We start from the raw sequence: 13,671 nt of genomic DNA on the forward strand, positions 1-13,671 counted from the left end.
GGCTTAGAAACACTAAAACTAATTACAACTATTACATTGATCAAAAGAAAAAAAAAGACAATCACACACTAAAAAAAAAAAATCAAGTGTCAGCTCACTTGTATTAAATACCCTTTTGGTATTTCCATGAAAGAACTGCATACACACTGAGGAAAAAAACAAAGGTTGGTCTTCAAAGTTCCCCTTCTTTTACTCCGTTTCTCTTTATAACTGTAAGCTCTAATGAATACAAATTACTCAAAACCCAGATGCAAGACTCAGAGGAAAAATCTTGATGGCAATACAATGGGAGAATACGAGGTCAGGCTGCAAGCAACCACTTCATTACCACGGAGAATGTCAGCGCTTGGTACACCCCCAAAACATCCCCTTTCATGGAGAAGAGGCCAACGGCATTGAGAACACTCAGTATTTCAGAAGCATACACAAAAACCTGGGAAAGGAGAAAAACACCTGGCAGCCATGGCAGGATTTAAGTGGCCACAAAAAGGAACGAGCTCCAGGTAGAAACAACTCTGAGGCCTCTGTCCCTCCAAGTGAAACTACAGCAAGAACTCAGTATTTTTTTAGTTTGCCTCCACCTAATCTTTTTTTTGTAACACAAAGGAAACTATGCTAATTTTCCTCCTTGAGGGCATGCTAAACGTAAGACCTTTCTATTAATGATCTAATATACCACTAAGACACACTGCTGGTACGTCTGGCCACAGGCACAGCACCATGACGCATGCTGTGACAGTGGCAATCTCCACAAAAAGGAGCAGCCGCCCTTTCTTTGAAGTGTAAGATACTGCTCAAGTAAAAAAAAAAAATCAGAGGTTTTAATAACATTAGTAGAGAACCAAACCATTTTGATAAAAATGACATTAAAAGTTCTCAGATGCATTGCCTGAGGAATACTTCTCTGCAGAAGCCATAAAGCAGATGGTTATAAATGAGACTTATTTCATGGCCGCCATTTAGTGACTGCAAATTCCTTTAACTAAAAATCTAATTTTATCAAGGCATAGATCATATGTTTTTAAGTGAAAAAAATTGTCTCCGATTTTTCATTCCTTCTGTAAAGCTTCATGAAAACTGTAACACTTAATGTAATACAGCAGTTTTGTTTGTCAAGGCTCAGTTTCAGTACCTATTTCCTATTTTCCTCCTTTTTAAAGTTAGTTAATTGAAGGCAGAACAAAGGGCCCCTCTGTTCTGTATCTGAGGTGCCTAATCATTGCTTATGTGGAAATCAATGTAGTATGTTTGCTCCAGTATTGCTGTTCACAAGGCATCTATCTACCGAAAAAGCACATCTCTGAACGACTAACCAAACCTGTGTCTGCACATGAGAGCAGATGCAGTGGTAACAAATACAGTTATTAATCCTAGATGGGTTAGATGGAACAAAAAAACCTAATCAGAAACAGTTCCCTGCCCACTATCACACACTTCGTTCCCCCCCAGATGCTGCGTGGAAGCATTGCACAAACACCTGCACAAACCTCATGCAATTCAGCAACTTCCTTGCACAAATCCCTTTCCTGCCTTTTTAAAAGGGAACACCAGCCTTCCAGAAGACAGCATCAAGATGTCCTGCCAAAACATAATAGCCCGTTTGCGCTATAGGCTCCTGATTAATGCTGAATCATGGGTGCACAGACAGTACTTCTAGAATGAAGAATCGGATTTCATTCAGAACAAACACTGGGGGAGAGTGGAAGGGTATTTTTGGGCAGAGTTAAATGCAACTACACATAGGGAATACACAATACACCAAGCAGGACACTGCTTGGTGACCAAGGAGCTACAAGTGGATTTACCGACAGTCATCAGTGGCAGATCCAAGCAGCAAAACCACTTACGGGTCTGTTTGGTATCAGGGTAGATAAATTCTTTGAATACCTCTGTATAAAAATGCATCAATATTAGTGTTATATCCCCACAACATATTGCTGTACAACACAGCAATGCTCTCCTTGCAAATCCTTGTTGCAGGCAGACCAGGCCATGTAAGATGCTGCTCTTCCTGCTGAAACAGGAGGCTCCTCATTTCCTGACCCCCCTGGAAAAGGTGTGCATCACATTATTTCCAAGGAGCACACAGCACCTTTCATACTCAGGCAAAATGCTACCAAAACACTTTATGGTCAAAGGTTTCCTTTCTGTTATACTTCACTGCAGCCTCCACTGAATTTATTTATTTTTTTTTCCATTTTTGTATAATGGAAGACCCACCACAACACTAAGTACAATTACACACCAGTATTTACAGATATTTCTGTATGGCTGTGCATTTGCTATTCTCATTAGCAGCCTCTGACCACATGAGCCTGATGTCTGACTTGTACCGAGTCTGGTACCAAACAGATACCAACTGCCCTTAAGTACTGCAATATTATCTCCTGAATTGCTGTGTTTTCAGACCTGTCCTTTAATACTGATTGTGATTTAGTCACAAGGAGTAATTCAGTTTTTTAATAACCATATGCAAAGGTTGGTGTAGCAGTCCTTGCCAGAGCCAATTACCACAGTAAATGGAAGAGATGCAAGATAGAGAAGAATAGCTAACACTTCGGATCAGCAAGTGATCTCTTATTGGACTCTAGCAGCCCTCTTACCAGGTACTTTCGGGAGTGCTCACACAGGATAAAGCCAATTCAGCACATGCAGCTGGGCTCATGCTGGGTCTATCACAAAATTAGACATTACCTCTGCACACAGCAAGTCTCCAGGGACCTGCTCTCTGGATCAGCCTAACTGCTGTACAATTTCTAAATATATAGCCCTAAGTCATTTAGCAAATTAATAAAGAAGTGGCTGTTCCTACTAACAGAGTATTATCCCATGGATTTTTTCCCCCCTTCAGAGCATGCTCTTATCTCAAGTGAGGGGTCAAGACAATTACACTGACATCCAGCACAGGGCCAGGTGGAGCACTCTGCATGCGGATTGCAGCAAATGCAGTAGTTATGGCTAATACGTAGCTTGGTTTAACAATCAGGATTTTTCTGTTTACAGCCATGAACACAATATATTCCCGAAGAAGATGCTAATGAGGCAGAGAACTTTTTTTTTTTTAAATCAGGCATGAGGAAGAAAATAAGTTATACAGTACGGTTTAAAGAAAGCTTGGTATCAGGACAGAAGCTGGCAATTTAGATTTGTCCTGTCTAGTATAAACTGAGAAAATCTGATGTCTCACATCACACAGTATCATCTGCTCAAACATACGGTAGCTAATTGAGATAATTGCTGCTTCTCTGATTTTATTCACTATTTCAGGACTTCAGATTAGAAGCTCAGGTACAGCTCCATAAATTTCCACACTGTCATCTGGAAGCTCATGGGAAGCCTGTTTAAAAAAATTCCAAATATGCAGCTATATCCTTCCTAACGTAAAAAGGTAAGAAATACCCAGCCTGATGATAGAAAGGATTCTCAAGTAGAACTGCCTTCCTTTAAAAGCCACTGCTATACCCTTTTTTGAATGAAGGATATGCTACATTTGGAAAAAAAATTGGTCAATATTTAGTCTTTTAAGGTTAATTAGCTTCTGAACAGGATGTCAGAAAACATAACCATCCACATCATCACAGCAGAGTTAAAATTGCCTTTTTTTTTTTTAATTTGCAAGATAAGTTTTACTCTGATCTAATTCTCTGCTTCAGGAATATATCAGCATTTCCCCACCTAGATATGATTTTTCACAGTTGCTCAACTGTGACATGAGAAAAACTTACAGAAAATTTGATTCCTGCTAGTCAGTTCGTGCCACAGCTCAGCTGAGCCAAGCACCCTGAGCCTCACTGTCCCTCCACTCCTCAGGGAACAGCACCCAACCCTGGCAACCTCCAGCACCAAAATTCAAGGTCATTAGCACCTGAGAAACCACTTGCAGTTGCGGTCAGCTGCTGGCTGTGGCTGCTATTAGTTGAGAGGTGATAGCCCCCACTGGGCTAGGCAATGTAAGACAACCATGAAGTATCACACCACATGCTACCAGAAGTTTTAAAAATTAAAAGAAGCAGGATTTGGGTTCTGTAAGGGATTTCATGCAAGTTTAATTTAAGTTACCTTTAAATTGTGCCTACAGAACTTGTGCACCTTGAACTACATTTACACTGATAAGCAGCACCTACAACCAAAGTTTTGCATCTCCAAAGGGATAATATACTAGTTAAAATTTAGAATGGTCTACAAGCAGCAATTACAGCTTTTAAGAGATACCACAAATGCAGGTAACAAGGAGTGAATTACCAGTATTTCCCAAAAGTTATACAAAAATAAATATAAGCCTTGTCTCCCCTTCCCTTCATTAAGGTTTAAAGCAGGAGCAGGCTGTAGCCCAGTATAGATTTTAATTCAAATCCGATTCTTTCCTTCCTTTCTCCAAACTGACTTACAAGCAGCAAGAGCACACACACAACAGAATACATTACCACTAATAATTCTTAAAATAAATACCAGGATATTAGATCTTCAACTGCATATAAAATTGATACACTGTGCCTGTCTTATTCCAAGCTCACGCTCTGAAATTATGCCTCTATTTGAATTATAAGCAAAAGCTTTTATCAAAAGCCTTTGCAGTTTTGTAGCTTGCCTCCCAAAGCAGTGCCTTCGTAGTCAGATCAGGAAATACAACTTTGCCAGGGGAAGCAGCACAAAACCATCCCCATTGCTCCCCTGCTGCTTGGAATCATCAACTGTGGTCTTCAGCTGCGGCATTAAGTGAAACAACATTGAAGAATCTGCAGATAATTAGAAATTTCGGGAATAATTGATACTCCTAGAGAAGCGCAGTTCAGGCTGTGAGTGGACTCCAGAGGGATGGTTTATCCTGTGCAGGATGGCACAGAAGGGCTGGTGCAACACAGCTGTTTGCAGTCATGCTGAAGGTGAAGGTGACATTTATTACTTGGAGATTTTAAGCAGCTCAGGTGCTACGCAAGTAATAACTAATGAACAAGTCAAACGATAGATAATCTACACAGCTGAAAGCTTCCAGATGCCAATAAGAAAGTTATGGCACCTTAAAAAGAACATGTTTGCTACATCCATTAGCATAAAAACAAGACTTGGCATAGCTGCATATGATACTTTGAGGTTGGTGGTACAATTTAAGGCAAAAGCAAGATAAGGTGACAGAAATACTGGTAAAAAAAAAATGTATCTCCTTCACCAGCCCAGCACAAACCACTCCATTCGAATCTCCTGACCAAGTTCTGCCTCAGATTCGATACGCAGAACTCCAGGGTTAGTTCAGGTTGGGCCTTTTCTCCTGTGCTTGTACTGGAGACTCCCCACAGCTACCAAAAGTAGCAAAAAACTCACAAACTACATTTTTAAGAATTCCTTTCCATTTCAGAAAGGAGACGTGACCCCGGAGTGTACCATCTGTTGCCTCAAAGGCAAACCAAAGGCCTTCTAATATAACAAAGCTGTCCGTGAAACATGGCCACCTAAAATGCCCAACCTAACATGAAACCAGCCATGCTGAATGCAGGGGCAAAGCCTTTTCTGTAACTATCACCTCAGAGCACATGAGCTCTATGTATCTGTGGTTTTGAATATACTCCACTCGGTAGAACTTAATTCCATCATGGTTCAACCCTAGAAAGCTGCACACCCTAGCTCCACGGTGCTCCATGTGCAGCACCCAGAAGCTTCAAGAACTTTTCAGCACCCGCCTGAACCAGCCTGAGAAGTTTCACAACGTGAAATGACAGCAACGTTCTCCAAAATTAATATGGACCAAGCAAGTTGCAGCTTTTCAATTTAGTACCAACATTGTCCTTTTTAATTAGGTTTTCCATTTCAATTCGTTATATACCCGTGGAACTCCAGACTGCACACACGTTTATTACTGTTCTAATCAAGACTAAAAATATTTCACAAAACAAGCTTCTTCTCAGGAACACCGCATAAAACTGAGAGGTGGAAGGCTGAGCATCAGGAAAACAGACACCACTGCTGTGCTAGGAAGTTACTTCCTCATGCAGAAAGGCTGCGTACTGCAGTCTGTGGCCTCAAGACTTATTTTTCCCTTTATAAATGCAAAGCACAACTGCAATAATTCTACCACAGACCATGAAGAAATCGATTTAGCAATCTGAACATAAATTAAGCAATGTTTTTGATTCAGTAAACTTGTTCCTATGTAGATCAGAACAAGTATTAGTGAAGGTCAGTGACCCATAGCCAAGTCTTTGCTTTGATGAAGTTTGTAGGAATCTTAGATCAGGGCATACTTCAAATTATTTGACCTGTAAATTAACTCTTTACATATTTTTAAAGCAATTTCAGTGAATTGCTACGAGCTTTCTATTTGTGATTCAATTATTTAAATGCATGTTAATGGCATTACATATTAATCAGGAGCCATGTATTTGGTAGCTAACAAACATTACTGATGAATAAAGAGCAGCATCTGAGGCCCTGGCTGGCACAGGCTCCAAACCCACAACTCCATAAACGAAGAACAGCCACAATTACACTGCACAGGAGATGAACTCCCAGTTGAACAAAGCCAAATATCACTAGAAAAGAATATTTTTTTTCTTATGAAAACGTATTAAAGTTAAATTATTTTCTGAAAGATAACAAATGCATTTTGAGAAAAGAGCGGTTACCTCAATTTAGCTGTCCTACCTGACAGCTGCATTCAGGATCTCCAGATTTATTTTGGTCTTTGGTGTTACACCTTATAAACGCTTTCTTGGGGAACAAGCTTTCTGTACAGTTACTTTATTAAAAATCTGCATTACAACTTACAGCCCTGGAAGCTATTTTAACTGTGTTTTGTACATTAAAAGTTTTAATATTCACACCGGTTATAAATTCTGTACAAATCTGAACAAATGCATTTCTAGCTTAGATCCTTTCACCTCAAGCAAGATCAAGTAATTGGTGCAATAACTTCATGGTTTTTAGAGCAAGATCAAATGAACGAATGTCTTTCATGTAGTGTAATAGTTCTACAGCTTATATTAAAATAAATCATTTGAGTAATGAATTTAATTCTTCAGAATAACTTTTTCAAAAATCATAACTAATATGCATTAGTGAAGAATTATTTTTTTTTAAATACAAAACCATGCCAAATATTTAATTATTTTTAAAAAGCTAAAATGATCCAAGGCAATACAAAAACATTTAATCATTAGAGTGCCTGTATGCTGTGTGTTGACTACACAGCAACAAAGCGCAAGAGGAGGTGAGGGTGACTGTGTTTCTTCACTTTTACAGAATGGAGAAGGGCTACCTCAAGGTAAAAGTACCCCTGAGGCAGAACTCAGAACATCGGAATCTCGAAATCTCCACTAAAATAATTACCAAGTCCTGCTGAACAGGAGCCACATGTTTGACAGCGTTGGCTTTCCTGCCACCAGAAGTAAAGCCAATGCTGTCACCTTCAGCACTGAGAACAGGCTCAGTTGCTTTACACCTGCCACAAGCCCAGAGCATGAAAGGTGACAGGCGCCACCACCCCGCACTAAGGCAGGAGTCCCAACCCCCCCGTCAGGCTGTGCATTCGGGGTCCTCTCTGGTGGGATCAGGACCGCTGTCACCCAAAGGCCACCATGTGCCCAGAAGCCGACATGGGCTCTAAGTTTGTTGGTCCTCCCGGAACGACCTATGGCTCAGGTATGCTTAGCAAATGGCCTGTTTCAGGCTTCACCTGAAGATCCAGTGACCCAAGTGAAGAGCCAGGACGGGGTCTGCTTATTGAATTTAGCTTAATGGGTCCCAGTGGCCTTAAGACAGAGCATACCATAAAGTCTTTGGGGGACAAAGACCAAATCTCCACAACAGCCAGACGCACAATTTTCCTCCCAGAACTACAGCGATATGCTCAATAAGTGTAAGAGCTTGTGCTTCATGGTCCTTTCACAATCATTGCTTCTTCACTGACCTCCTCAGCAGGTGTTTAGTACAAATACGTAAGTAAATATGCCCCCACTTGTCTTCTGTTTTCACAGCACAAAAAGCCTGAACTCAGCACAAAAATAGAGACAAGAGTTGTAGCAGCAGCAGATCTACAGTACCTCTTGGTGCAACCTCCCTGCATCCGAAAACAGCCTTCTGCTCCCGGCCGAGTCCATCCATCCCCTCGTGACAGATGAGAAAACCCCAAGCAGTACGAGAGATAACCAAAAGCTTCTTGACTTCATCATTTCACGTCTGTTGAAAACAAGAGAACAGTCATAAAGCAATCTCAAAAACAAAACCCAGCTCAAATTTAGTAACATGCAGAAGCTTACTGTAAGAGCTTGGTGAAATATTTACCCCTAGATTATCCTCCAACGGGCGTGCTGTTCCCAGCCTGCCCCTGCCAAGCTGGACCACTGGGATTTCCAAGTTTAACTGCTGTGGCCAGGAGCAAGCCGCCCCACACACCAGGTTATGGTTCTGTGGAAACCCAGAGGTGCCTTCACCCCTCCTCAGGCAGCCAAGCAGCGCCGGGTTATTCACAGCCACTTCATGCACTTTTACCCGCAGCGAATCGTCACAAAAGCCTCACCAGACACCGCTGTTCATTTCTTTGATCACCGGAGGCTTACAGCAGTGTGCCAGAAGATGTTGTTATTCCTCTCAGACTCGGAGGACGACACCTGCCTCGAGCACATTCAGCCACTGCGCTGCCGGAGGCTGAGCTCGCAGGGGCCAGCAGCGAGCCCGGGGTGTCACGGCGACACCCGGAACACGGGGCCTGTCACTCCTGGTCACAAGAGACCTGCCCAGATGGCCGCTGAACCCAATACAACCCACAAGACCTGAAGCAAACTCTGTACCCAAGAGGTCTGAAGCATTTCTCCAGCCATGATCTAGGCGAGCCTCTCCTGGGGCTGTGCTTTCTCCGCTAATTTGCCTCTGTCCCAGCCAGGCCATTTCTAAGCCCCCTCAGGCTCATCCTGCTCACCAGCACCATCTCCCTGCCTTGGCTCTGCAGCAGCAGGGAACCGGGGAGATAAAAGCAAGGATTTCCACCACAGCAGCATTCCCTTTGAGAGATGTTCTTGTCTCTTTTTTTTTAAACGAATTTGGAAATACTACAAGTGCAAGCTACTCCAAGTGTTGTCAGGTGGAACTGCCGCATGTTGTGTGTACGTGCGTAACCCTGAGCTAACGCCCTGAAGATCAGCCAAGAGCATTTTAAGGGACATTGGGCTCCAAAAGTACAGCTGAACCTGAGAGCTCTGTACTTCATCTGCCCTTTTTGGGGACAGGACACCAGGTTGTGCTGTTACTTCTCATAATGAAGATACCAAAGGGGTCTTCAAGCCTGGCTCCATTTCCACAGCAGCTGAGAGAAGTTTCAGCCTTTCACAGCAGCCGCAGAAGGTGCTAAGGCAGACTCACAATAAAGCATAATGACCACTTAACGAAGCAAGAGACGGCATTGCTACAACATGCAAGTGACAGGCTGCTGCTTGGCTTGAGCGATACACATTAACGAGACATGCTACCCGCTAATGGCAAAATTAAGCCCCTGTGACAAACCTCGTCTTGACAGGACTCATTTTAGCGTTTTCATACCGTGTATTTGCTGCAGGGTGTATCCAAGGCTTAGCACATCCCTATTAATTTGGGACCATAACTATTCACACCAGCACTGCTTTGGTCTCAACTATTTTGTCTGCCCAGAGACATACTGTCAATAAAACGACACAGCCGACAGTCACCGCACACCGCTCGCCCGCGGAATTAAGGCATTGCTTTTTCTCAGCACTAATGTAAACACCCTGAACTGAGAGCACTCAGGATGAAATCAAAATTTATTAGGCTCTCTAAATTCCAATTAGAAACCTCAGATGTAATGTTACTGGGGCTACAAATAAATGTTTAATAAACCAAAGTCACTATATCAATAAGCGACAAGTACATTGTTACATTATGAATTGCTCTCGCAGAGCAATACTATTTCTCACGTTTTATAGAGGTATTTTGTATGCTCTGTTGATACCACCACAGCAAATACCGTTTCACTTTGCAGTTCTAGAGACCTCTCACTCGTACGCTGCTTGAAATCACAATCCTAGACCCAAAGAGGGGACCAGCCAGTTTCGTGTATATTTAGTAGACAACCACTAGAAAACATGATGGTGTTTGGATTAAGATGCCTATAACACTGATGAAACTGAAAGGGCAGCATCTGCATGCTAGAAACTGCTTGTTTTATAAATGGAACTGGTAGAACATCCTCCTCTCAGTTTAGGAATTACTTATTTTTATTGCACACTGACTGACAGTACGTTAATTGGTCTCACTCACAAGAAGAGAAGGACACAGCAATATACGTTATGATCTGAATAGCCTAAACCAAGCAACAAATGCACGCTATAAATATCAAGCAAGAGTTAACTCTGAAGTCACGTAGCACGTCCATGCTGCTTGGTGCCCCAAACCGTACCCCAGCATCCCCTCACCCCGACTGAGCCGCAGCACATCTGCCTGAGCTAAGCAGAAGACTCCTGGCAAGATGAGGTCTGCAGCTGCACCATGCAGCACAGCTACTGGTCTGCAGCGCAAAGTTCCCCAAAGTCAACCAAAACATTCAAATAGATTGAACGGATCACTATAAACTCAGCCAAGTTCACCACCAATTTCCTGTCCTCACTTGAGCAAAGCACAATATGCAGGACATGAGCCCATACGGACATCGCTGCCCAGATAAATCACAGCTTGCATATGGACATCCTGCATAAAACAAGCCATTGCGCACATACACACACACACACACAGAAGGACGATGTTTGCAGCTAAACATTAGAAGCCCCCTAAGAACTGAGGGTGGAGAGGGGAGTCTGTCACCCACCTGCTCATAGCAACATGGGAACAGACAGATTTTAATCCCCCATGCAAAGCACAAGCTAGTAATTGTAATGCAAGCACTCCAATTAAACCTGACTGTTTCAAACACAGTAAACAAAGTTAAGCATCACATCCCTTTGTGACACCTCCTTTGGTTTCAGGGGAATTACTTCCAAAACCATCCTGGTTCTTATGTTATAGGAGATACTATACAAAGGCTGGAGGTAAACCTACAGCTTGTGGCTTCTTCCTCTGAACTAGAGAACTGCAGCATTCCTTGCAGCTGGCACAGCTTTGCCAAGAAACACTCGCACCAGCAGAGCAGCACCATGCTACGCGCTGTTACTTGGCCAAGCCCCGCAGGTGCTGTTGTAACACTGGCAATTACAGAATGCCCCCATCCTGCGCTCGGATGGGTTTGTGCGCACGAATATACAGGGGGAGCCTCAACTCACATAGAAATTGGGGCTACACATCTGAATGAAGAGAAATGGCAAGCAGATGCAAGCCAGAAGTACCAGCACAGGCTTTAGGATGCAGGTTTTAGAGCTGCTCAAGCAGAAAGGGTCACCTTGGAAAAGGCAGGCACTAATCACGTTGGCCATTTGCGGGGAGAACACCACAAGTTGTTTAAAGCACTTCAGCGACACACAGCACAAGTAGGCAGGCAGACAGATTGCTGCCGGCAGCCCACAACTTTTTCCTCCACAACACAGCAGCTTTTAGAATTCAATTAGGGTGACCGTAATAATATTAAGCAATTTGCCAAAACCAGTTATTGGTTTTGTTTTCAGGGCTACTTAAATTGCAGCTTGAATTTTAGTGCCGAAAAATTAATAGTTCGCAATAGCTTTTAATAATTTCCAACAAGCTCCACATTAGAAAGAAAGGTTCAACTTAATTACCTGAAGTTATGGCTGTTGCTATAAGCAAAAAAATAAAAAATAAAAAAAAAAGGCATTTGGACCACACCATTACCTCTATAAATTGGCTCTGCTAGCACAAGATAAGGATCTGGTCCTCAGTTCCTCTGCCACTGCCTGTTCCAATTGCTTCAGCCTTATCTAAACAGTATTTCTGTGGCCTGCGAAATAATTTTCATGTCCATAACTTCTTGTCAAGTGCTATAAAGGCTACAAATTTAGGAAAAGAACCTTTCCAAGATGACCTTTCAGCACGACATAATAAAGGCAAACAACGCTTTCCGTCAGCTATCCGCAGCATCTCAGCTACGTAAAGTTTTGATGCGTTAGGAACTCGCTGGAATCAGCGGCGACGTTTAGCTACAAACCAGGCGTTTCGCTTGCATAAAAGCACGCTTCGGAGTATCTCAAAGAATATTTCACTTTAAATTCAAGACACTTCGATGCTCCCAGAAAAAAAAATAAAGAAATAAATAAATTGAGAACATCGGTCCGGTTGGAATGAAGGGCCTTAAATCTGGCAGATTTTAACCCTTGCTTGCCAGGCTGCCTCTGCCACCCTTCGGTGCGTTTCAGCCGCAGCTTGGCTCACGCTCGGGGAAGCTCCGCACCGCCGCGGCGGGGCACCCGGTGCTCCCCACCACCCCCCAGCCGCCGGGTCCCACCGCTCAGAAGCACCCCAGGCAGCTCGAGCCGGCCGGGCAGCCCAGGATTACCACGAATAAACAAACCCCGATCGCTCTCCGCCGCCAGCAGAGCCCGCGGAGGCAGCGGGGCCCCCAGCCCCCCCCCAAGCCCCCGGCGCACCCCAGGGCTCGGGCCCCGTCGGGGCGCTCCGGGGGCTGCCGCCGGCCCCACGGCGCCACCCAGGGGCCGCGGGGGGAAGCGCCGGCCCCACTCGCGACCGCGGCGGGACCCCGAGCCCCCCCCCGACGGCATCAGGAGCAGGAACAGGAGCATCGCCTGCCCGGCTCGGCTGGGCGGGGGGGGGGCCGGCCCCAGCGCAGCCCACCCTGCCGGGAGGGAGCCGTTCTCACCTCTTCGTCCCCAAGCTGCGGAAGTCGGGGCGGGAATGGGGAGAAGGAAAAAGGAGGGGCGGGGGGAGTGGGGCGACCCCCTCCGAGGGTGCCCACCTGTTCCTACGCCCTTCCCGCGGGCTCTGCGCGGACCGGCAGCATCGCCGGAGCATCCCCGGCAGCATCCCCGCGGAGCCGGCAGCGGGAAGGCTCCCACAGCGGGGTGTCCCCCCCCAAGCCCCCTCGCAGCGCTCCGCCAGGCGGGTCTCCCCCCCCCCAAAAAAAAAAAAACACACACCCCTTTCCCCCGGCAGCTCTCCGCCGGGTACCCACGGGGACGCGGGGGGCGCTCCGGGCGCGGCCCCGAGGCGCGCACTCACCTGGGGCGCGGCGCCGGGCGGGACGGAGCGGCCGAAGGGGTGCGGCGGGGCCGGGGGCCGCGGGACGGCTCGGGCCGGGACGGGAGCGGCGGCGGCCGCGGAGGCGGGGGGGGGCCGCGCCGGCCCTATTTCTGCTCTCCGGGTCCGGAGCCGCCTGACGTCACGGCCGCATTTGCATATTCCACCCAATCGCCGGCACCTGTGCGGGGCGCCGGGACCGCCCCCTCGGGGCAGCGGGGCGGGGGGGGGGGGGGGGGGGGGGGGGGGGGGGGGGGCCGCGCCGTCGGGGCTCGGAGCCCTGAGGCGAGGAAGCGGAGCCCTCACGGCGCGGCTCAGGGGCTGGGGGGGGGGGGCGTTGGGAAGGGGGCGGCAGGGCCGGCCCCTCGGGGCACGGGGGTTGGGAGAGGGGCGGGGGGGGAGGGGTGCGCCCCCCCCCAAATTTCCACGCTACCCCCAGGCGCCCCCGTGTCGCGCCCTCCCGTCGTGGGCAGCCAGCCCCAGGGGGACGGGGGAGAAGTCCCCCGGGGGCACCAGGGCAAACCTCGAGGGGAC

The 13,671-nt window shown here is 46.2% G+C and overlaps 1 protein-coding gene across 5 annotated transcripts in view; it reads right to left on the reverse strand.

The window, feature by feature from the left end:
• FSTL4 (follistatin like 4) overlaps positions 1-13,265 on the reverse strand; it is a 213,656-nt gene extending 200,391 nt beyond the window's left edge. The window contains exons 1-2 of one of the 5 annotated variants that reach the window (XM_067005500.1): positions 13,120-13,265; positions 8,034-8,169 (exon numbers count right to left, since the gene is read on the reverse strand). In XM_067005500.1, the coding sequence (XP_066861601.1) occupies positions 8,034-8,162 (129 nt within the window). In that variant the 5' untranslated portion in view covers positions 8,163-8,169; positions 13,120-13,265. Of the gene's footprint in view, positions 1-8,033; positions 8,170-8,274; positions 8,490-8,509; positions 9,072-13,119 lie in introns of those variants that run through there. The other 4 variants (XM_048057187.2, XM_013175835.3, XM_048057188.2 and 1 more) reach the window with 4 other exon arrangements.
• Positions 13,266-13,671: the final 406 nt, after the last annotated feature.

Source organism: Anser cygnoides, chromosome 14, assembly GCF_040182565.1.
Source record: "Anser cygnoides isolate HZ-2024a breed goose chromosome 14, Taihu_goose_T2T_genome, whole genome shotgun sequence".
NCBI lineage: Eukaryota > Metazoa > Chordata > Aves > Anseriformes > Anatidae > Anser > Anser cygnoides.